Here is a 24608-nt window from a genome sequence, read left to right as displayed (position 1 = left end):
CAATATTTTAGGAAGTTTTAGGTGGATGTTTTGATCAGGCTGGTCTTGAACTCACAGATTTACCTTCTCTGCTTGCCAAGTACTAGGCCTAAGGATGTGTGCCATCATATCCCTCTAAACTAAATCCTTAAAGAATAATTATCCTCCTAGGTTTGGAGAGATGGCTCAGACATTAAGAGCACACTACCTGTTCTTCCAGAGGTCCTGAGTTTAATTCCCAGCAACCACATGGTGGCTCACAACCACCTATGAGATCTGGCGCCCTCTGGCCTGTAGGCATACATGCAGACAGAACACTGAATACATAATAAATAAATAAATCTTTAAAAAGAATAATAATTGTTCTCGAGGAAACCAGACTATTATATATTAGCATAAATGTATCTAAGAGTATCTTTTTTTTTCCAAAAGAAAGAGAGCTTCATACTAGTTAAAAGTAGTAATGGTGTGAACCGGAAGATGGTTCAGTGGGTAAGAGTACTTACTGTGCAAGCATGAGGACTTGAGTTTGAATCCCCAGAACCTATGTCCAAAAAAGACAGGCCCACTCGGGAGGCGGAGGCAGATGGATCTCTGTGAGATCGAGGCCAGCCTGGTCTATAGAGTGAGTTCCAGGGCAGCCAGGACTGTTACACAGAGAAACCCTGTCTCAGAAAAAAAAAGGCATGACAGCACAGCTTGCTGACAAGCCAACGTAGCTGAAGAGAAATAATGAAGCCCAAGTTCAGTGACAGAATGTGTTTTGAGAGAATGGAGCAGAGAAGTGACCCAACTTTGGCCTTCTCGGGGAACACAAATCCACCACCACCACTACACACACACACACACACACACACCACAGGCATACACTGTATATGCCACACAAAAAGAAAATAATAGTATAGATTTTTTAAATAGGTTTTAAATTTTTTATTTTATTATTTTATATGTAAAGGTCATTTTGCCTGCATGTATACCTGCGAACAGTGCATGTACAGTTCCCACAAAGGCCAGGAGAGGGCGTCATATCCCTTTGAGTTACTTTGTGAGCTGCCACATGGGTGCTTGGAATTAAACCCAAGTCCTCTGGAAAAGCAACTTGGTCTCTTAACCTAGATAGGTTTTTGGTAATATTCCTATAATAATGGAACAGGGTTTTCAATATAGAACAACTCAATTCCATATGCTGTGTTTGTTTTTTGTTTCTTGGTAAGACAGGGTTTCTCTGTAGTCCTGGCTGTCCTGGAATACACTCTGTAGACCAGGCTGGCCTCAAACTCAGAGATTCACCTGCCTCTGCCTCCCAAATACTGAAATTAAAGGCATGTGCCACCACCACCTACCTCATAAATCCAAAGTTAACAAGAATAGTGTAGACTTACAGTCAAGGATCTGAGTGAGGGGGTCTCTAGCTGGAAGACTACTAAGGGAGATATTAACGGAAGGAAGGTTCCTTCTAAAGTAGCCCTTTGTAGAATCACAGAGTTCTTCAAACCATCACTACAATAGAAGTTTCGGACATTCTTAAAATGTCCCAAAGCTTCATGTCCATTTGTAGCCATTCCTCAGTCTATACCTGACAGGCAGTTTTTGGAAGTCATCACATTTAATGATTAAAAAGAATAGCCTGTGGTAGCTCAGCCAAAATAATAATAATAACAATAATAATATGATAATAACAACAACAACCACCAAATGAATAAACGACAACCCCACATGAATTGTGCAAAGCCCTAGGTGCTAGCCCTGACACCACGGCAGAGATATTTAAAAACAGAAAGCACACATAGGAAAGTTGGAGAATGACAAATATTAGCCGTTCCGGGTTTTTTGCTCAAAAAAAATTTAAAGACTAGAAACCAGTGTGAACTATCTCTGCATGGTAGCGCAGGCCTGAAGCCTCGGCACTTGGAAGTTGAAGGCAGTAGATTATGTGTGTGAGGTCAAGTTGCCCTCCATAGTTCACACAAAACAAAGCAAAATGAGAACAAGTGTGAACTAGGGAGAGGAGGCTCAACAAAAGTGGTAAAAACATGTTTAGAGATTTACTACAAAAAAAGGAAAGTACTATGGGTAGAGAAAGAAAACAACTAGCATGTTTTCAGAACTTTTAAAAGTTCCAATATGGTGTTGTGACAGTTGGTGAGCTGTTTGTCCTTGATCCCATCATCGACAGGAGATTCAAGAACAGAAGGAAAAGGATTAATCACAAGCAATAAAGTTGGATCAACACTCAATTGAAAATAAACTTGTATCCTGCCGCTTCCTGCATGCCTAGCCAGGAGTACTGTGTAGGGTAACGTGACACCTTCTAAAGGTGCTGCAGGGCCCCTTCCCATTGGCTCCTGAAGCTGCCCTCGATGCAGAGTCCCCGATTGGGGGGTGATGGGGGAGACAATCGAGCTTCCGACAACCCTGGCTGGAGGGGATCACTCATTGGCAGTTAGGAGGTGGGGTGGCTGTCCAGACTTCCTTATCTTTGCCTGTGCCAGCCTTCCCACCTTGCTCGGTAGGACCAAAAGGGTAGGGAGAGGTCTGAGAGGGTGGGAGAGACAGCCCAGACTTTCCAGATGCCTGGCTAACAAAGGTGGTATTTATCCCTCTCTTAGCTCTGCAGACACCTTCTGCGTCTTCCTTTCCTCGCCGCATCCGCCATTCATCACTCTTGACCACTCCCCCATTTGCTTCGGTAACCCGGTGCCACCCCACCCCATCCTACCCCACCCCCCAGGCTCTAGCCGCCATTTCCTGGCAGCCTCTTCCCAACTCCTGTCCCTAAATTGGAAGATGCTGGGGGGAGCGGGTTGTTTAAGGGCCTCCGGAAATCTGGAGAGGAACAGATGGATTCGGGCCAAATTCTCCCCAACCTCCTGAGCCCCAACCCCCACTCCCATCCCCCTTACTGTGAGCTCGGGAGTGAGAACCAGCTTGCAGACTGAGAGAGGTTCCAGCGCTACTCACAGATGCCCTCACCCACAGGTTCCCAGGAATGGCTACACAATCCCACGGGGATCCCAGACATGTCCTTCACTCCCGGACCCCCATTATTTCCTGCTTCCCTTCAGCACAAGTTTCTTTCCTCAAGATAGTTGACTTTCTGAGACTCAGTTTCCTCATCTCCAAAGAGTTCGGAATAGCAAGGAAACTTAATGGCATCGTGTATAGGAGAAGCAGATCAAGTACAAAGGATAGCAGAAAGAGGAAGGAGGGTAAAACGGACTTTGGGAAAGATTCTGGCAATGTTTAATTAGACCTTCTAAAAAAGTATTAGGTATGTAGCTCAGTGCTAGTGTCTGACATAGGCAAGTTCCTGGGTTCAATCCCGGGCTTCCCTCAACTTGTAAACAAATACAAAAATAAAAGAAAGATAGGAATAACACATAGGAGTTGGTCAAAGCTGGGCGGTGGTGGCGCATGCCTTTAATCTCAGCACTTGGGAGGCAGATCTGTGAGTTTGAGGCCAGCCTGGTCTACAAGAGCTAGTTCCAGGATAGGCTCCAAAGCAGCAGAGAAACCATGTCTCGAAAAACCCAAACAAACAAGAGTTGGTCAAAGTCAGGCACTTGTGGCACACACCTTTAATTCCAGCACTCAGGAGGTAGAGATAAGCAGGTAAACGGATCTCGTTGAGTTTGAGTCCAGCCTGATCTACAGAGCTAGTTCCAGGATAGACTCCAAAGCTACAGAGAAACCCTGTCTCAAAAAAAGGTGGAGCCGGGCCTTTAATCTCAAAGCTCCGGAGGCAGAGGCAGGCAGAACTATGTGAGTTCGATGCCAGCATGGTCTACAAGAGCTAGTGCCAGGATAGGCTTCAAAGCTACACAGAGAAACCCTGTCTCAAAAAACAAAAAAAAAAAAACAAAAACAAAACAAAAAAAGAGTTGGTCAAATAGCACATTAGAAATAGATAAATGGAACCAGATGGTGGGGGCACACACCTTTAATCCCAGCATTTGGGAGGTAGAGGACAGCTAGGGCTACATAGAGAAACCCTGCCTTGAAAGAGAGAGAGAGAGAGAGAGAGAGAGAGAGAGAGAGAGAGAGAGAGAGAGAGAGAGAGAGAGAGAGAGAGAGGTTAATTGATTGGACACTCACTTAATGGTGCAGCAGTTAATCTGCTCGCTTTTCAAAAACATTCCTTTTTTTTGAGACAAGGTTTCTCTGTAGCTTTGGTGCCTGTGCCAGAACTAGCTCTTGTAGACCAGGTTGGCCTCAAACTCCCAGAGATCTGCCTGCCTCTGCCTCGAGTACTGGGATTAAAGGCGTGCGCCACCACCACCCGGCAAAAGGTTCCAATTTTCCTTTGCTTCTATTTCATTTCTAAGCATGCTTTCCCTAACACTCTGCACTTCACTTTTTCTCTAACCCAAAGAACATGGTTTCTTTTTTTTCTTTCCTGTATCTTCTGCCTCCAGGCAGCTACCAAGATTTACAGTTTGCTGCCCTGAGATCTTTTAGATTAATTAAACTGTCCTCAAGCCTGGGGGTGGGGTCGAAAAAGCAGGCTGTAGGTTAAAGGCACTGGGTACTCCTAGAGGACCCAGATTCTGTTCCCAGCACCTACAGGGTGGCTCATTCTAGTTCCCCTCTTCAAGCTTCCACTGGTCCCACATACACAGTGGTGCACAGATAAACATGTGGGTGAGATGCTTACCCATATGCATTTTTTTATGTTCAGAAAAGAAAGGAGGGAAAGAAAAGGGATAATATGTTAAGAAGACACCATAACTCTCAGCTATTGCCACTCAGTACCGACCTCTTCTTCCAGAAACCTAACTTCCATCAGAGGGCTATAGCGTGTATGATCTGTGAACGTCTGTCCAAGCCAGTGCTGCAGAAGGTGGGAGTCCGTAAAAAGGTTTCAAGACAGGTCCTCTCACCTCCTCCGTGGACTCTTGCGCCCAACCACTAACCTGGTGACCCCATGGCCATGTCTGCTGTGTAGTCACAGGGCTGCTTTGCAGTCGGGGGGGGGGGGAGCGGGTTGTAAAAGGGCTCTCACGATATTCAGCCTGGTACTGGGCAAGCAAATGGATTTCATTCCTTCACCAGTTGTCTGGCAATAGCTCTCAAGGCCCATCTTGAGTAGGGGGAATCTCATTTTTACTGAAAGCGTGAGAAATCCTCTTGATGGAAAAGGTGTTTCATTTGCAAATGAATTTGGCATCACATTTTCTTATTGTTTTGCTGGGGGGATGAGTCAACAGTCTAAGAGGGTTACATATGATGGTCTATATTTGGCTACCCATTTTAAGGTCAGATGAATGAATTCTGGAATGAATGAATGAACTGATGAGTTACGGAACCCACACACACATAAATAAGCACATTAGCAGAACACATTATGTACTTGTTAAAAGACAGCTTGTTGGGACTCACCCCCTGAGTTTCCCAATCATTTCAATCCATCTGGGGTGAAACATCACATTCCCCAGGAAGCCTGAGATCATGTTGCCACTGTTGCACAAGCCACACCGGATCACTGACACAAGCTATTGTGGGAACAGTTTCAGGCCATGATTATTGTAGCTGATAACTTTTTGCTAATATTACCAGGTACCTTGACCCAATGGAGTGGGACATGCACTTTACTTCTTCCAGTCCTCCCCTGGATAACTTCTGTGGTGGGTCACCAGCGGCAGTGGGGTGTGCCTATGGATGTGTGCAGTACACAGGGATCAGTACCGATGCTCTGACAGGTACTGCTGTCTCGTTGCTACCTCTAATACTGGCCACTGACATCCTCCACATTCTTTCCTTTGACTGTTCTATAGAGCCTGATTTTTTTTACAAATTTATTGTGGTAGAAGACACACCATATGGGCAGAGGACAACTTGCTGGGCTCTGTTCTCTCTGGGGTGGGTCCCCCAGGTGTCAAACTCTGATGAGGGATGGCAGGAAGCACCTCTACCCGCTGAGCCCCCTTGCTGGCTCCAATTCAATGGAGCGAAGGGCATTCTAGCAAGCCAGGATTCAGCTCTTCTTTTCTGGGACTTGGTGACATCTAGTGGCTAACTGGAGCTTTTTCACTCATACTGAGAGAAACTTCTGGAAAAATTACTCAGCAATGTGGAGAGCAAAAACACTTTGAATTTATTTACTCCTCTCAGAAAGGGTTCCAAATGAGCTCAGGAGAAAAGGGCAATCATTCCAATCCGTTATGGCACAATGGCATAAGAGTCAAATGGATTTCCTACTTTCCTGTCAATTGTAATAGAAATGAGAATTAAAAAAAGCCAAAAATATAAATTAGAAACCATCAGCGAATCTCATATCTCACTGCCATCTTTTTTTTTTAATTTTCAGAAACAATGCTTAATAAAGTATCCCTAATACAGGACAATTAATATAAATTTGGTATCTGCATCCAAAGCTGTATACCTGTATACCACTGGATATTTCTATAGATGCTAAAGAATAGACCACTTAAAGATCTAGTTTCTGGGCAGCTAGCTATCCACGTAGTTCATGTGCAGCTGTTACTGATCTGAGGGAGTCCAGGACTAAAGGTCAGTGAGAGGTGAAACAGCTACCCACCAGGGAAACAGACGTGTAAGATACCAGAGACAGAAGTGCCGCAGGTGCTCAAAATACTCCCCTGAGGTGCAAGCTAAGGTAAACAGACAATCAACTGTGGCTTGCACTTCAAAAGAAATGATGAACTACTTGCTATGAAAGTGGGGAGAGAACTGGTACCGTAAAGCTATCTCTAAACAGTTCCTTTTAGAGTCGGGTGGGACTGTGGTGGCACAGGCCTTTAGTTCCAGCAGAGGCAGGTGGATCTCTGTGAGTTTGAGGCCAGCCTGGTCTACAAGAGCTAGTTCCAGGACAGGCACCAAAGCTACAGAGAAACTGTCTCAAAAAAACAAAAACAAAAACAGTTCTTTTTAACAGTGGGAGAATGGTGAGCTGTCTCAAAACATGTCTGAGTAATCTCAGCACATATCTCAGAACCTTCCCAGGACGGGGTCCAGCAGTCTTTAAACACGTTCCAATGACACTAATGCAGTGTCAGAGAACCAGTGGCTTACATACCTTAGATCTTCTGCAAACCATAAAGGGTATTTGAAGATTTTTATCATCAAGCAGTGTGATGCACACCTTTAACCCCAGTACTCCGGAGGCAGGCAGGCAGAACTCTGAGTTCAAGATCAGCCTGGTCTACAAAGTAAGCTCCAGGACAGCCAAGGCTACACAGAGAAACCTATCTCAAAAAAAGAAATCAAAAAATAAAATTGCAAGGCTAGAGACAGCTTAATAGGTAATGCTTCCTGTGCAAGCATGGAAGACCCAAGTTCACATCTCCAGCATCCATGTAAAAAGCCAGTCGTAGTCATCCACACATGTAACCCCAGTGTGGTGATCAGCAGAGACAGGAGGATCACTGGAACTTACTGGCTGCCAGTCTAGCTGCAGGCTCGGTGAGAGACAATCGAGAGCAATAAAACAGAGTACATAATGTTTTTATGGTGAACATGTATGTACACGTACACTTGAACATACACACAAATCCAACTAACAGGGATTTGGATGTAGCCCTGTTAGTACAGTGCTTTTCGTGTATGCAGGAAGTCCTGAGTTTGCTCTCCAGCACTGCATAAAATAAAAACAGTGACACATGACCAAAATTCCAGTACTTAAGAGGTAGAGGCAGGAGGATCAAAATGTTAAAGTTGCCATGGTGCACACATTTAATCCCAGCGCTCGGGAAGTAGAGGCAGGCAGATCTCTAAGTTCAAGGCCAGCCTGGTCTACAGAGCAAGGTCCAGGACTGGCACCATAGCTACTGAGAAACCTGTCTTGAAAAACCAAAAATATCAAAATTTAAATGTCATTCACAGCCTGGAATATTTGAGACCCTGTCTCAAAAAGAAAACTGAAAATTTACATTCCAACTACAGAGAACTTTAAAAGTTACTGTGTGCCCATATAATAGAACATAATTAAAAAAATCAAACTATCCAAGATTTTTCCAGTTTTTAAAAGGAAAATTTATTTAACAAGTTTCACTTAGTACAATACATCTAAATGGAATTCACAATACAAGGTAAGATTTAAACCAAAGCCTCAGAATTCCATACAAACAACATGACCAAACTCCTAAAGTATTGGTATTACATCTCAAAATTGTCCCAGATCATTTTTTTTTAAAAAAAAAGTGAAAGTGTACACTCACGTGCCTTACAGGATATTAAACCAAAAAGCTAGAATTAACAAACATGCCAAATGTTGTCACTTTGAATCATAGACACAGCTCCTATATTTGATTTTTACAGAAAAGCATGTTTCTCAACATGCATCTGAAGTTTTTGATGTATTGTGGTATAAGAGCAACATTTAACGTAAGTGAAACTGCTTTAAACCTAAATATGCTTACTGCTTAAATACACTCCTACAACATAACTAACTTGAGGAAAGCTGAAAGTGGATTTAACAGTTATGGTCAATACTGAACTTGTTATTACGTCCTAGATGAATATTTCAGTGTTCAAAATTGCTGAGCTTAAAGTTTGAAAACAATCTTAACTTTCACTTTACAGTAAGCATGAATCACAAGCTTGTAATGCAAAACTATTAAACTTAAATTTTGTTCTTAAAAAAAAGGAGAAAAAGGAAAGAAAGAAGCTGACCAATAGTGATCAGAAGCAATTGTATTACCCATTTACCGAGCATACTGGATATGCTGGCCATCCTTCCTACTCTATCCAGTTCCTATAATGCACAGCTGTTATTCCTGGAGCTGTCTGATGTTCCTTCTCTCCCTAAGCAAGGTTTGACTGATAATCACTCGAGTTTTCCTGAAGAACTTGGTCATATCCACTCATACTGCTCTGACCTCCATACCCACCACCATACCCACCACTCAGCTGCTGGCTGGCAGGACCTCCATAACTAGACTGGTTGGATAAACCCATCCCTCCCATCATCTGGCTACCATAAGCACCACCACTTGCCCCGGCTGTAGAATTCAAAAAGAGCTCTACGTAGCTATGATCGTAAGCTCCTCCGCTTGTCCCTGCAGTAGAATTCAAGAAGAGCTCCACATATCTGTGCTGCATATTAGCTTTATCTTTTGCCATAGCTGCCACGGCATCTTCATGAGTAGCAAACTCAACATCTGCCTCGCCTGTAACTCTGCCATCCGGTCCTATTTCAATGTGTACTCTCATGGGATTGAGAGGGGAGAAGAAATTGTAAATATCATTCTCAGTGGCTCTGTATGGTAATCCCCTCATGTGTACACAGTGCCCTGTGGTGCTCTGGAAACTGGACCCACCATCTCCGTATCTATGATCAGACATTCCTGAGAAACAGTAGTTTAGGTCTCTTCCAAATCTATCAGACCCAAAGCCATACCCGTCATTATACCCTCCATAGTCATCATAGCCTCCATACCCTCCGCCATAGGCGCCCCGCCTCATTCTTTCGAACCCAGCTCCTCTGCCAATGCTATTATACCCTCTTCCTGCCCCTGGCCTATCATAAGGACCCGGGCGCTGCATAGTCATGAGCTTTCGAGGCGGATCATAGTGGGTCCGGACTTCAGCTCTGCTACTCTTGAAGATCTCAATGTACCTGTGCCCTATTCTTTCCTTGTGTTTCTTTAAGGCCTTTTCAGCTATCTCCTGCGAAGCAAACTGCACGAAGGCCTCCCCTGTGCTGCGCCCCTGAAAGTCCACCGGCAGTGTCATCCCATTTGGCACAATTTCCAGCCCCGAAAAGAACTGAACAATTTCTTCCTTGCTACAGCCAAATGGGAGTCCTCTAAGCCGTACAAAGCCATCATTGGCAGTATCAGGACTATTCGGACCTGTATGCTTTAACACCCAATCCATTTCAACACTGTTGGACTTGAATACTTCAACATATCTGTGTCCCATGGTTTCTCTGTCTTTCTTTAAAGCCAATTTCACTTCATCTTCAGATTCAAGTTCGACAAACGCTTCACCACTTGGTCTGCCTTCTCTGGTGTAGATGAATCGAACACCTGATGTGCCATTTTGGATTTTGCAATCAGAGAAGAAGCGCATCACTTCCTCGGCTGAGCAGGACCAGGGTAGGCCCCTGACCTTCACCACGAACCCCTCCCTGCCCTCTGTGCTCAGCATCATGGTGACTGTTGGGCTCTTGGTGGCAAGCTTGGCTCAACAATTTCAATGTGGCTTTAAAAAAATTAGAAAAGTATTGTTACGAAAAATTGTACACAATATACTAAAAAAAACTGTTATAGAAGCTCACATCAGTAACTTCAAAAGATAGCCACACGGACAAAAAGACTGCATAAAACTATTAATTCATTCAACTAACAATTTATTCCATGTCTACATGCATATATCCAGTATAATGAACAGTGATTATTTCTTGGTAGCAGTTTAAGATTAAGACTTGCTTCCATGGATATATATATATGGAATATATTAGTACATTTTTGAATATTCTAAATTTTCTGCACTAACCCAATGCATTAACATTATAGAGAGAAAATTAAAATTAAAGGCAACAAATAAAACTATATCTCATTATATACAAATAATAATTTCTTTAAATCAAAAAACAAACAAAACTAATAAGACAAGGCCATCAATATCCTACGAATATAAACAATGCACGCAAATCAATAAAATACAAAACTATTAAAGCCTAAGAGAAAAAAAATTAATGGGAATTTACATATTCAAGCATCTTTTAGATGCTAGGTCCAATACTCAGTTCTGATGCATAAGAACTAATGAGTCCAGAAAGGGCTTACAGTCCTAAAGGAGAACTGTATGCCTTTACCAAAGGTAAGTGCAAATAGATAGACTAAAGGAGGATTGCTTGATGAAGTGTTAACAATTGGAGGCAGAATGGTTAATTGAATCAAACGATCCCAATCCTATTCAGGGATCCTGAAACAATTTATAAAATTCTTAATAGAGCACAAAACGGAAAAAGACAGAAATCAAAAAACAGGGCTGTCAAGAAAGAGGTAAGATCCTGAGGGTTCTATTTAATACAAGGAGGCTAGACTCTTGTTTGGTTCACAAGCATGATGATTCAGTATTCACACCACTGTATGATATATACCTCCCCCAAACCTTAAGACATTGGGACATTACTGCTCTGACGCTGGGTGTGGAGAAGGGAATATATATATATATATATATATATATATAGCACCTTTTATGGATTTTAAGCAGGAGTGATGTCATTATAGCCCTTTCAGACTTATCACCCAGGCAACTGGAGCATTCAAACAGAAGGCAGGGGGGCTAGGTGAAAAGAGCAAATTAAAAAATGACCTCTTAGAGATGTGTCAAGAAATTCATTTAAACAGCAGTAAAGAGGTGGGGGGGGGGAATGCTATCTGCCTAAATAAAAAGGTGGAATCTGTAGGAATTGATTAAAAAAAAGATTATGGATATTAAGAGTTGCTAGGTGTGGTGGTACTCAGGAAGCAGAGGCAGGTGGATTTCTGTGAGTTCAAGGACAACCTGGTCTGCTTAGTAAGCTCCAGGAAAGCCAGGCCTGCAGGGTGAGACCCTATCCCAAAACAAACAACAAAAGAGGACTGCAGGCAACTAAGAAATACTGACTGGGAGAAGAGGGAAGAACACACTAATTAGTCAAAACATGCTAACACCCAATGGTCAGTCCTGAAACCCCGTACACTAGTAGCACTCTACAGGCTGAGCAGGCTGGAGTTGGATGTTCAGGAACATGCACACACGCCAAGTACCAACTCAGAAAGAGGCCACAGATTTGAAAGAGAAGAAAATGGGGAGGGTGCGAAGGGAGGAAAACGATGTAATCCTAACTTCAAAAAATTTAAATACAGCAGAAAAGGAGTAGATAGGGAAAGTGTCTGGGAAAGCTTCAAACTTCAATCGCTGGAAATGAAATTTAAAGTAAAATAAACATTTTTAACACCAATCAAAAGCAGTGGAGATTAAACTGACAATAAGTCAACATTATTTACAAACTAGAGTTCTTTAGAAGGATAAAAACTGTTAACAATTCTGGAAAAATATTTTCCTAATATTTGCCACACCTTCTGAAAGAAAACCACTTCAGGTATGTGCCTTAAGGAATTATCTAAAATTAAGAGCAGGGCTTATTGTTTGAAAGGCATTTTAGGGAGAAAAGTGGACCATTATACAGTTAATATAAAGTTATAAAATTTTAAATGAGTCAAGACCAAAGCCATTTTATAACCTCAATTGTGTTAAAGTAAAAATTCACATACCCTTTGCCCTGCTAGAGTTTCTTCCAGGAATCTGGTCGACAGAAACACTTAAAAATGTTTGCTGCAGCACTGTAATGGCAGAAAATGAGAAAACTCAATAGCCTTCAACAGAGACGGATGAATCTATTTCTACCTTTATACGGATTTCTATGCAACCACTTACAAAAGACGTTTGCACTTACCTAGAAAGATTTCCAAAATACATTGAATGAATGAATATATACAGTATAATCCTACTCCTATTACAAGCATAAAACAAACATGTGTGATAAGATAAATTTTGGGACCAAATGGAGGGCAAGGCAGTAGAGGTGGTGGCTTTTCACTTTAATACTATACACTTTCGTAGTTTAAATCCTTTAAGCTCACTGTATTGGAACAAAGGTAATCTTAGAAAAAAAAATTAGCATGGGAAATATGACCAAAAAAATTTTTAAAACCTTTTTGTGTGCACTGATGGGGACTGGACCGCACGTGTTGGCAGTGGCTATTGAGTTTATGCGTTTTTTCCCTATTTTTTTAATGCATGCCTAACGGTCTGCTGAAAGAATAATATGATAAAACATCCCAGGGACGACGATGATTTCTACAGCACTCTGCCTCAATAGGTCCTCCCTTGTGGCTGGGAGGTTTTGCTTCCTTACATTTCCTGAGAAGGCCACCAGGACTCTGTTACCTAACGTAGTAACCAGGATTTGCGAGTTAAGAATCTCTGTACTTGTACCTGTGTTAACAGCACACTTTTTGTAACAGTAATAAGAGCTGGAAAGTGCTGAATTGTGTCCCTTTTAAACGAATATATTACTTTTCGAATGACTAAAATTCAACTCGTAGATCGTTATAGGCAGAAAAACAAACGTTCAAATAATCAAGTAAAAGCATTTATTGGGCGCCTCTCGAGCACGCAGTAATTGCCCAGCTCACACTCTAAGGATGGAATTCACTCGGGACCCCTGGAGACCCCCTCGCTGACCATCGGGCGATTTGAACATTTGAGCGCCTGAATGGATGGAGCGGTACTCCGACCGCGGGTCTCATGTTTTTTTGGGTTTTTCTCCTAACTCCGGGCCGTGTTTTTGAAACGCTTTTCACCTTACGGGTCCCTCTTGCGGGCAGAGGGGAAAGGTCCCCTGAGATCCGACCACACGAACCGATTTACAAAAACACGCACACAGTCACGACCGTCCACCATTTCCCCACCAGGCGCAGCGCAGGCCGCTTCCCGGCACTCGGGGAGGGGGAGGGGGGGGAGGACGCGGCGGGGGGGGGGGGAAGCCGAGCACGAAAAAGGCGGAGGCGACCCCGGATTCCACTCTGCTCTTCCTTATCACCACCCGGGGTCCCCAGTTCCCACCCACACACCAACCTCCAACGAGACGGGGGGATTTTCCTCCTTCTTCCCTCAAACAGCTATAGCGAGACGATAGACGACGACCAGAACTACTTCTGCTCACGTAAGCGATTGGTCACGTGAGCGCCTACGTCATGTGAGATCTCGGTCACGTGAACAACTCTCGGCTTAAACTCGGGATCACTGAGGTGCCGCACTTCCTCCCGGTTTGGAAATAGGGTGGGCCAAGGTATAGAGAGCGCCAATCTGATTGGTTAATGTATGTCCTACGTGATTGTTCATTGGTCTACCGCTGGCGCTAACTGTCCAGTTGCCTGAGAAACGATGATGTCATTATTAAATAGTTCATCCATGATTGGTCCGCCCCAAGGGTAAACTTAAAGCTGTTAGCTGCAGGAAACTGAACTAAAAAATTCCTGTGACCATGAAGCTTTTTAGCGGAGATCCGCAACTGGTCTGTGAGCTTGCGCTCCGTCCCCTGGCTTTAGTTTTTTTGAGCGTTCTTGGGGCCAAAGCACTGGACAATGGCTTGGCACGTACTCCTACTATGGGCTGGCTGCACTGGGAACGGTTCCTGTGCAACCTCGACTGCCAAGAAGAGCCTGATTCCTGCATCAGGTATGAGATATTGAGTGGCCGTTTCTCTTTCCGTATGTTTCTTTGGGCGTATTTGGTAGAAGGAATGGGAATATTTGAGCTGAAGGAGTAGATCCCCTACTGTTGCTGCTTCTTTATCCCCAACAAAACATCCATCCGGGATCTGGACTGTCCCTAAATTGTGAGCTGCCCTGAGATAAGAGATAGCCAGCAAGCCACTGCTTCGCTCCCGCTCCCTCTCTTTCTGCACTGGGAGTTTTTCATATATCATTTGGTTCCATGCAGACACTTTGAGTTTGTATTCTGCCTTTGTTTAGTGATAGCCTTGAGCTAGCCATAAGCACAATTGGAATGGGTAGGAGGATGACTAAGACCAATGTCATTTTTTCTTTTTGGATCACGGGTTCTTTGGCTGTTCTGAAGCGAGAGTTAGAGAAACCATGAGATCACTGAGATGTCCCTCAACCCCTTTTCCTTGAGTGTGGCATCAGGCTGGAAAGTTGACCTGAAGGAACTTTACACATCAAAGGTGAGAGCTGAGACCTGGTTGAACCTATCTGATGTTCACAATACTAGTTTGCAAACTAGAATAGCATCTTTTTTTAACTCAAGGAGCTCACACACACACACCAAAAAAAAAAAAAAAGCTGTAAAATTGCTAAGCGTGGTGGCGCAGGACTAATCCCAGCACTCCTGAGGCAGAGGCAGACCAATCTCTTTAGTTCAAGGTCAACCAGGGCAGCAAAGTGAAACCCTGTCTCTAAAAGAAAGACCTTTAAAATGGTTATCTCACACAGGTGAACTTTCAGTTAAACCCATTCTAAAAACCAACCACCATTCCTGCTCTGACCCCCTCAATTAGGCAAATAAAACAGAGGTCTTTATCCTGGCATGTATAGAAAACTGAATTGTAAGTTTACAAATATATGGGCATTTTTCTAGAGAAGAGTTTTTTTTTGTTTTGTTTTGTTTTGTTTTTCGAGATAGGGTTTCTCTGTAGCTTTGGAGCCTGTCCTGGAACTTGCATTTGTAGACCAGGCTGGTCTCGAACCCACAGAGATCCACCTGCCTCTGCCTCCTGAGTGCTAGGATTAAAGGCATGCACCACCACCGCCCGGCCCCCTTCCTTCAAATTCTTAAATGAATCTGTAATTTCAAATAGATTAAGCACCAAGTATTAGGCTGTGAGTGGCTTCTTTAAAAATATTATTGAAAACATAAAAAGGTCACCCAGTGGTGCAAAACTGCCTCTAAAGGCAGCTACCACAACGTCCTCTCTACGTTCACAAGTTATTTCCCTGAATGCCTATAAAGATAAAATCAGGGTGTTGGTCAGACATCATAAAAGAAACTGGCTTTTTAGACTAAGTCTTGTTTTGTTTTTCTTGATATTTGAGGACATGGCCACGGGCCTTGCACATGCTAGGAAAGTGCTCTATTACTAAGCTGAATTCCTTGCCTTTGGATTTGGGGACATGGTCACCCTATGTGGATCAAGCTAGTCTTTTGCCACCACTTCCTATTTGCTGGAGTTACAGGCATGCAAGATCATGCCCAGTTTATTTTTTTTAAATTGGGCTGGGGATGTAGCTCAGTTGGTAGTGTTTGCCTAGCATGTACACAGCCATCACTTTTGATCTCCATCATCTTGTAAAGTGAGAATGCTGGTGCACATTTAAATTCCACTATTCAGGAGGTGGAAGCAGGAATATCACAAGTTCAAGTCCATCCTATGCTACACAATACATGTGACCTCGAATGTGCAGAATATAGTACCTTGATAGATGGAGATATCAGTATATGCTATAATTTATTTTGCAATCCTCAGTAAATAGCTACTTGGATTCCTCAATTTTTGTGCATCCTATTCTTATTCTTATATTACAGGGTTTCTCTGTGTAACAGCCCTAGCTATCCTGGAACTAGCTCTTATAGACCAGGCTGGCCTCGAACACACAGAGATCTACCTGCCTCTGCCTCCCAAGTGCTGGGATTAAAGGCTTATGCCAACATCACCCAGTAGTTGGTTGGTTTTTCAAGACATGGTTTTTCTGTGCAACCATTCTGGCTGTCCTGGAACTCACTCTGTATACCAGGCTGGCCTTGAACTCAATAATCCACCTGCCTAAATCTCCCAAGTGCTGGGATTAAAGGTGTGTGCCACCACTGAGATTGGGTTTTTATTGTAAGCCTGATGGGGATGGTGCACACCTTTAATCAGATACAGAAGCAAGTGGATCTCTGGGAGATTTAGGTCAGCCTAGTCTACAGGGCTAGTTCCAGGACAGCCAAGACTACACAGAGAAATCCTGTCTCAAGAGAAAAAAACAGGAAGGTGATTGTGAAACCTTATATTCTCTGGGGAAGCTACAAGACTCAGGGCATGAGATGGGTGGATCTCTTTCTGAAGTTTCAAATAACAGTAATCTTTGTATTCTAATGCCATGTTACATGCAGTAGCTTCCTTTCTTTTATAACACATAAGCATTTCATCTTTTAGGTGAGCTCTTCAAATCTTTTGCCAAATTCCTTCAAAAGTCTGTTTGGGGTTCAAGGTTTTCTGAGCCAAGAGTAAGATAATGTTTCTCCATTTATTCAAGCCACTAAGCAGCATGAGAATTTTAACATATGGTCGATAAACATATTACTCTCTAGATAGCTTGGCCTTTTCTGTTTGTTTTTGTTTCTGTTACTAGTATGAATGAGATTGTTTCCCTGTACACAGAGAAAGCTGGAGCAGAAGCTGTCTATTCTGCTGACTCTTACCCTGTTGGGGTTCCTCTAGTCTGATATATAAGCCAGGCAGGCCTTGGACCTGCAAATCGTCCTGCCTCAGTTTCCTCAATAGCCGGCATTTCAAACCTGTGTCACCACAGCTTCCTAGCCACAATAACTTTGCAATTTTTTCATGTGTCTCATTCTTATTTCAATTATTTGGAGGCTTTATTTCTTTTGTGGTTAGGGATGGAACTGAGAGCCCCACCCCTTGTGTGAGTCCTGGAGCAGAGATCATGGGAGGAGAGGGACAGGAGAAACAGGAAAGAGTTAATTTTACCTCGTATGGGTTGTAATTATTAGCACAGTATCACTGCATTTTTAGAAACCCAAATCCCAAGGTGCCTTACACTGGGAGCCTGTGGGCCTTCATCTAATGAACTGGAATGACTATTGGAAATTCTCTTTCAGCGAGCAGCTATTCATGCAGATGGCAGAGCTCATGGTCTCTGATGGCTGGAAGGACGCAGGTTATGAATACCTCTGCATAGATGACTGCTGGATGGCTCCCGAAAGGGACTCAAAGGGCCGCCTTCAGGCAGATCCCCAGCGCTTTCCTAGTGGGATCCAGCACCTAGCTAATTATGTGAGTTTAGAGCGGAATGTTTCTTTTCTAATGGGTCTGTATGCACTTAAAAAAGCTTATTGAGAAACAGGCCACGTGATACTTAAATGGTTGCTGTTAGCTGCTCATTATGTTTATCCTGATGGAATTATCATCACATCAGCATATGCACATTTCACAATAGTTCCTGAGCCAGGGGCCTGCCTGTCTTGTTGAAACTTTTTTTTGCTGAAACCACTGAATTCTCTAGAAGAAAAGGAGAGCTTGGTTGTGTCGAGCATGCTTGTATCTCTATAGCAGCATGAGAGACTACCACCGTTATAGCACTAATGAATTTTAAAAGATGAAAGCAAACATTGCAGAGACAACTGAAGACAGATGAAGCCTGATATTAGCTAAGGGTCATTAAGCAGATTTTATTCAGGACTGTAGGAGAAAGGGTCAAGTTCCAATCCAGATGGACAAGTGAGAATCTACAACCAATGAGCAAATACTGGGAGTTGAGTAGATGGAAAACTACTGGAAAGAAGACATCAAGTCAGGGAATGGTATAATTTAGGATTCTTGCATTAAGTAAGCTCACCCAGACCAAGATAGGAGAAGATTCAGAGAGGCTTAACTGAAATGTAGTCAGACTTTCTCAAGATAAATCTGTTGTCAGGCAGTGGTGGCACACGCCTTTAATCCCAGCACTCTGCAGGCAGAGGCAGGCGGATCTCTGTGAGGCCAGGCTGGTCTACAGAGAGAGTTCCAGGACAGCCAAGGCTGTCACACAGAGAAACCCTGTTTTGAAAAACTTTTTTAAAAAAGATAAATTTGTTCCAGTTTTGGAAAGAGACTGTGGGATCCCATGAGGAATATTAAAGTGGTCACAGCTTTTTCGTCACTTCTGTGCTCCAGTTCACCGTGTATAGTTAGAACTATCTTAGCAGAGCTGGAGGATTTGTGCTCTGCTTCCAGCAAACTCAGCTAAGAAACTGGAGTGGTTTAAGGAAGCCCCCAAGCCATGGGGAAAGCTCACAGCTCTCTGCTCTTAGCCTTAGTAAGTTCCCCTCCTGTTTTAGAAAACTACTTCCTGATTCATCTTTTTTTTCTCATTTCAGGTCCACAGCAAAGGATTGAAGCTGGGAATTTATGCAGACGTTGGGAATAAAACCTGTGCAGGTTTCCCTGGGAGTTTTGGATACTATGACATTGATGCCCAGACATTTGCTGACTGGGGTATAGATCTGCTAAAATTTGATGGTTGTCACTGTGACAACGTGACGTCCTTGGCAGATGGTATGTTTTTTTCATTATTTATTTTTAAAATGATGTCGCAGCCAACAAAATCAAAATTACGGTGTATGTGACTGTTTTGTGGGGGGGGGTGCTATGATGCCTGCTGAAGTCAGAGTGTCGACAGCTTGCAGGAATTGGTTCTCTCCAACCTTCTGAGTCCCAGGGGTCAAACTCGGGTCATCAGGTTTGCCTGCAAGCACCTTTACTGGCTGAACCATTTTACCAGCCCAAATAGTATGGTTTCTTCAAGAAATATAGCCATAATCATTTCTCAGACTTTTGGTCAGCTGAAAGATCAAGCTACAGAGACAAGAACTTGAGGACCACAGGGAATCTGAGCCTTAAAAGAAATAATCTCGGTCATTTATTCATACATGGAGTTCTTCCATGCCTAACCATGGCATATATTGTGCACTTCTGATTCAAGGGCTCTGAAAATGAATTATGAGTAATTATAACTATATCCTACATGCTGCTTTACCACTGTCTTTCCCTATATCTGCATCCTCTCTGCACCACCTCATTGCAATCCCAGCAGAGAGTAGCCTGTCCCTGTCACTGGTTTACAATATAGACCTGGATTGGAACTTCTGAGTGGCTTCTTCAAATGTTCAGCATGAGCTGGGAATTCCCTTCTCTCCCTTATTTTACCCATTGTTTTCTCACACAGGTTATAAGTACATGTCCTTGGCCTTGAACAGGACTGGGAGAGGCATTGTGTACTCCTGTGAGTGGCCTCTTTATATGAGACCTTTTCAGAAGGTGAGCTAGTGAGCCCAGAATCTAAATTTCAGAACGCTTATAATTATAGTCTAAGTTTCCGCTAACCACGAAACTATCTTTGATTTTTTTCCCCTTTTATTTCACTGTTCACCAGCAATCCTGCCAATATTTGCTCCAAATTCTGTCTTGAATTACTAACATCTGTCATCCACATCCACACTGGCCTACCAGGCCATTCTCATCTCTCACCCAGCCTGCTCTGACAGCCTGATCTCTCTACTTCTGCTCGCTTCCCTGCCCCCACCATTTTCCAAGCAGCGGCAGAACTGTCTTCTGAGAAATGTCAAGGGCATCCCATCAGTCCCCTCCTTAAAACTTCCCCTGCTTTCCTTCCATTGCACTTGGAATAAAATCAAGCTCCATTAACCTGCCTCTTGCCCGCCTCTCCATCCCCCAACAGCTCTTTCCCCGCCCTGCACTATTTTTCTTTCTGTTCATCAAATACTGTATTTACCTTGTTGGTGTGTATTCACCGTGCATGGTACTGGGCAACACAAAGACATTTTCATAAAAGTCTATGGTGATGTATTTGCTTATTATTTCTGCCAAGCCTTCACCCAAGATTTTAAAAGGGTTGGCTACTTAACATTGAAATCTGACCAGATGCTACAAACTTGAGTCTTCTCCATTTTAAAATAGTCTTCTGCCCATTTACTCTCTCATCATTAGCTGCTTGGTTTCCCTGTAAGAGCGTATCTTTATTGTTTACTTGTTTGTCCATCTCCCGACTAGAATGTAAATCCAGGAGGGTAGGTCTTTCTCACTGTATTGAATAAGTATTGATGGAATCAATCCCTATTATTTTCTTGAAATTTTTAGGTAGTCTTTTTTCCTCAACATTGTAGCCCTTGGATATCACACCTACATATCTACATAAACTGATTCATTCCACAAATTACTTGTCTCGGATTCAGATTTTATCGTGTTTGATGGCATCCTATATAATTTTATAAGCCTTATTTCTACTTATTTAGATCTTTGTAATTATTTTATTACAAAAATTGAAACATGCCCACTTTAGGCTAGTTTATAGATTCCAGTCAAAAACAAAATTCTTTCCTAATGCCAGGCAGTACCTAGACAGTTCAGTGCATATCCAGCATAAATAATATTAAGGTCACTTTAAACAGGAACTTAAAATTATATGGCCTACATATGAAGTGAACATCTTCTAGTGAAATTCCCTTACATTCAGAACTCCAGGTTTTGTTATTTGTTATGGGGGAGACTTTTGATCTCTACACTATAGGCCATCAATGCCTCCTTTAAACTGGATCGTTAGCATCTCATAGCAAGTTAACCAATTCTGTCTTTTTATAGCCCAATTATACAGATATCCAATATTATTGCAATCACTGGAGAAATTTTGATGATGTTTATGATTCCTGGGAAAGCATAAAGAATATCTTGACCTGGACAACAACTAACCAGAAGGAGATTGTTGGAGTCGCTGGACCAGGGGGTTGGAATGACCCAGACATGGTAAAGATCTGAGCCCTCCTCATTCAAGAGCATGTGGCTTTTTTTCTGTTGGTGCCTGGGTCTGAGAGCAGGACCTAGCATAAACCAAGCAAGGTTTTTAGCACTGACCTACACACCTGGCCCTGGGATGAGGTTCTCCATGAGCACCCCCATGACAGTGCTGTGGAAAATGGTTTCTCTCAGTCAACCATCTAGGAAATTGTTTAAATGTTCTGACAGGCACTGTGTAGCACAGAGATGAGAATGAAGTCCCAGTGCAGATTGACTTCGTCAGCCTGGATCAGACTTTGGAGTCTGATGCCAGGCAGTTCACTGTCAACATATTTAAAACATAGTAGAATTTGGGAAAAGGTTTCCAGGCAGTGATCACTCCAATCCTAGGTGTACAATAAAGCTACATAGGTAGAAACATTTTTTTAAAAGATTTATTAACTTATTATGTATACAGTGTTCTGCCTGTATATATGCCTGCATGTCAGAAGAGGGCACTAGATCTAATTCCAGATGGCTGTGAGCCACCATGTGGTTGCTGGGAATTGAACTCAGGACCTTTGGAAGAGCAGGCAGTGCTCTTAACCACTGAGCCATCTCTCCAGCCCCGTAGGTAGAAACTCTTACACAGCAGAGTGTGGTGGTGCACACCTTTAATCCCAGCACTTGGGAGGCAGGGGCAGGGGACCTCTGTGAGTTCAAGGACAGCCTGGTCTACAGAGCTCCAGAACAGCCAGGGCTACAGAGAAACCCTATCTTGAATTCTCCCCGCCCCACCAAACAAACACTTACACAGCACGAGTGACCATGAGGGTGGGTTCTATAGCTAAAAGGCCTAGAATCTAGTGTGGTCCCTGATAAGTCAGGGGGACATATAAGTCAGCAGGACATAAAGTGTGACCTCTCCCCTAAGGATGGGTAATGGTCTAGGAGGGAAGAGTCTGGGATAATCATTCTGGGGAATTTGGGTGAGGTCTGCCTCCACAGATAACAAAGTCACCAGGTTGTTAAAATCCACTCCCAGCTTTCCGGGCAGGAAAGCAGGTATTTTATCACTTCCCCCGAGAAGAGGCCCCTGTGTGTTTAACATTCCTGGTTTTCCTTAATGCTTCAATGTGAATACAAGGATCTCTGTGCCCCAACAACAACAAAAAACCAAACATTTGAATTTTCCCTTGCCTCAATTCCTTTCCTCTGTGTTCTAGTTAGTGATTGGCAACTTTGGCCTCAGTTGGGACCAGCAGGTAACTCAGATGGCCCTCTGGGCTATCATGGCAGCGCCTCTACTCATGTCCAATGATCTCCGACAAATCAGTTCTCAAGCCAAAGCTCTACTTCAGAATGAGGATGTAATCGCCATCAACCAAGACCCCTTGGGCAAGCAGGGGTACTGTTTTAGAAAGGTAAGTAGTACTTCCTGGGAAAAATCTGACCAGGAATATACTATCCTGCCTTAAAGTTTACTATTTGTAGTATCTTATGATGGCTTTTTAATACTTAAGTACCAAATTATCTTAAGCCTAACTGTGATACATGAAGAAATGGTTGGCATTTTTTTAGTTATTTTTCCCTTGAGTTTGAGAACTGAGTAATTAAAGCTATTACTGAATTTTTCCTTTTTTGTTGTTTGGTTTTCCGAGATGGGGTTTCTCTGTGCAGCCCTGGCTGTCCTGGAACTCCCTCTGTAGATCAGACTGGCCTCCAAGTCAGACCCACTACCTCTGCCTCCTGAATGCTGGGATTAAAGGTGCTCAGGATCCGGTGGTCTTTCTGCTTGCTATTCAAAACAGGGTTTCTCTGTAGTCCTGGCCATCCTGAAACTCTGTAGACCAGGCTGGCCTCGAACTCAAGAGATCTGCCTCTGTCCTGAGTGCTGGGATTAAAGGCATGCGCCACCACCGCCCGGCTACTTTTTTAATTTCTAAAACATCCTGCTGGCTGATCTTAATTTTTCCTTCAAGTGTTCTGACAATTAAGGCTAAAATATCAAGTAAGGCCAGTAATGGGGTCCCCACATGCTCATACTTCTTTTCTTGACTTTTCAGGAAAACAACTTTGAGGTTTGGGAAAAACCACTCTCAAACTTAGCCTGGGCGGTAGCTCTGAGAAACCTGCAGGAAATTGGGGGACCTCGTTCTTACACCATCCAGGTTTCTTCTCTAGGTCAAGGAATAGCCTGCAATCCTGGTTGCATCATCACGCAGCTCCTCCCTGTGAAAGAACAGCTAGGCTTCTATGAATGGACTTTAACCTTAAAAACGCGAATAAATCCCTCAGGCACTGTTCTGCTTCGGCTAGACTATGTTTGACTGTTTGAAGGCAGAGGTGTACAGTAAATGGCCAATGTTACTAAGGACCAAAACACTCCCTGCCTCTTTCCTGTGATCCCTTCAATAAAGTATCCCAAAATCATGGCCTTTAAAAGCTACTTGTCCTGGTAAGTTTTTGGAAAGGCTTTTGAAACAAAAGTGGGTACTCCTGTGTCAGATGCTGCTAACAGATGCTTCAGGTGTTCTGGTTCATATTTGAGTAAGAATCCATAAAGCCGGGATTTTTTAAAAAAAAACTACATTTTTATGTGTTTGAGTGTCTTGCCTTCATGTATGTGTTCCACATGCATGCAAGATGCCCAGAAGTCAAAAGGGTATAAGGTCCTCAGGAACCAGAATAACGGATTGTTCTTGATTACTCAGCTAGCTCTAGAGCCAGGATTTAAAGACATGCCAACCACACGCTGACCACTAGGTGAGTCACTTGGTATGATTTGCTTATAGTTTATTGCAAAGGAAAAATGAAATCGGCTTCCTCGGTAGATTTCAAAGATGTCAGTTGATGGTCAGCTGTGGTAGCATGCCTTTAATCCCAGTACTTGGGAGGCACTGCAAATAAAGACAACCAAATTAGCAGATGTGCCAATCCATGTCATCCATTGTTAACTACTCTCACAAAGCAATTGTGCACACACATAATCACAGCATTCAGAAAGCTGGAGGACCACCGAGGTTGACCAGCTAGGGATATGCAAAAATGTCAATCACACACGATGAGCAAGCATATATACCCGATATCTTCAATGCACAAAAATGGTATTAAAATCGCCTACCTAAAATACTAAAGGGGGCAGATAATTTCAGGAAAAGCTTAATGACCTGGGTTTGACCCTGGAACCCTTAGTAGAAAACTTTCAAAAGCTGATTTCTGACCCCCTACATTCACGCCAAAAAAGTTAAACCCAGACATGGGCCGGAGTAACTAACTCGGCAGATTGAGAGCAGTTGCTGCTCTTCCCAAGGACCCAGATTAATTTCTAGCACCCCCAAGAGGTGGGTTTGTTGGGGGGCACTTCAATAGTCTCACCTAAAAGGTATGTGGATAAGTCAAGGTGTTTAAAGGAACATAATCTAAAGCAAGCAATGTATATTGGAGTATACTATGCTGCCCGGAGAATTGAGCCAAATCGCCCCACTACACTCCCCAAGTAGCAAACTCCTATACCTTGAAATAAGAGTATTATTTTATAACCAGTATCTTGTGTATTTTAAGCTGTATGATCCCGGTGACTAGTCACGTTTCACAC

General features: G+C 43.1%; 2 protein-coding genes and 1 non-coding gene across 4 annotated transcripts; 2 read left to right on the top strand and 1 right to left on the bottom strand.

Annotated features, from left to right (window-relative positions):
- Positions 1 to 7947: 7947 nt before the first annotated feature.
- On the bottom strand, positions 7948 to 13710 carry Hnrnph2 (heterogeneous nuclear ribonucleoprotein H2). The gene is made up of 3 exons (XM_038316224.1): positions 13573 to 13710; positions 12207 to 12275; positions 7948 to 10143 (listed from the first exon to the last, which is right to left on the bottom strand). The coding sequence occupies exon 3, from the start codon at positions 10090 to 10092 to the stop codon at positions 8743 to 8745; it is 1350 nt and encodes a 449-aa protein (XP_038172152.1). The 5' UTR covers positions 10093 to 10143; positions 12207 to 12275; positions 13573 to 13710; the 3' UTR covers positions 7948 to 8742.
- LOC119805652 lies at positions 10989 to 11089 on the top strand. Its single transcript, XR_005283963.1, has one exon. It is a non-coding gene; the product is annotated as a small nucleolar RNA U13 (small nucleolar RNA).
- A 211-nt stretch (positions 13711 to 13921) lies between the features above and the next one.
- Positions 13922 to 23455, top strand: Gla (galactosidase alpha). 2 transcript variants are annotated; one of them, XM_038316710.2, is made up of 8 exons: positions 14040 to 14175; positions 14578 to 14683; positions 17341 to 17515; positions 18598 to 18775; positions 19446 to 19537; positions 20879 to 21040; positions 22237 to 22434; positions 23077 to 23455. In XM_038316710.2, the coding sequence occupies exons 3-8, from the start codon at positions 17354 to 17356 to the stop codon at positions 23338 to 23340; spliced, it is 1056 nt and encodes a 351-aa protein (XP_038172638.1). In that variant the 5' UTR covers positions 14040 to 14175; positions 14578 to 14683; positions 17341 to 17353; the 3' UTR covers positions 23341 to 23455. The 2 variants fall into 2 exon arrangements, with proteins under 2 accessions (XP_038172637.1, XP_038172638.1); XM_038316709.2 differs by lacking the exon at positions 14578 to 14683 and having other exon boundaries at positions 13922 to 14175.
- The last annotated feature ends 1153 nt before the right edge of the window (positions 23456 to 24608 follow it).

The sequence above is a fragment of the Arvicola amphibius genome, chromosome X, assembly GCF_903992535.2.
Source record: "Arvicola amphibius chromosome X, mArvAmp1.2, whole genome shotgun sequence".
Lineage (NCBI taxonomy): Eukaryota > Metazoa > Chordata > Mammalia > Rodentia > Cricetidae > Arvicola > Arvicola amphibius.
The sequence above is the reverse complement of the archived record's forward strand: the minus strand, read 5'-3'. Positions and strand labels throughout refer to the sequence as shown.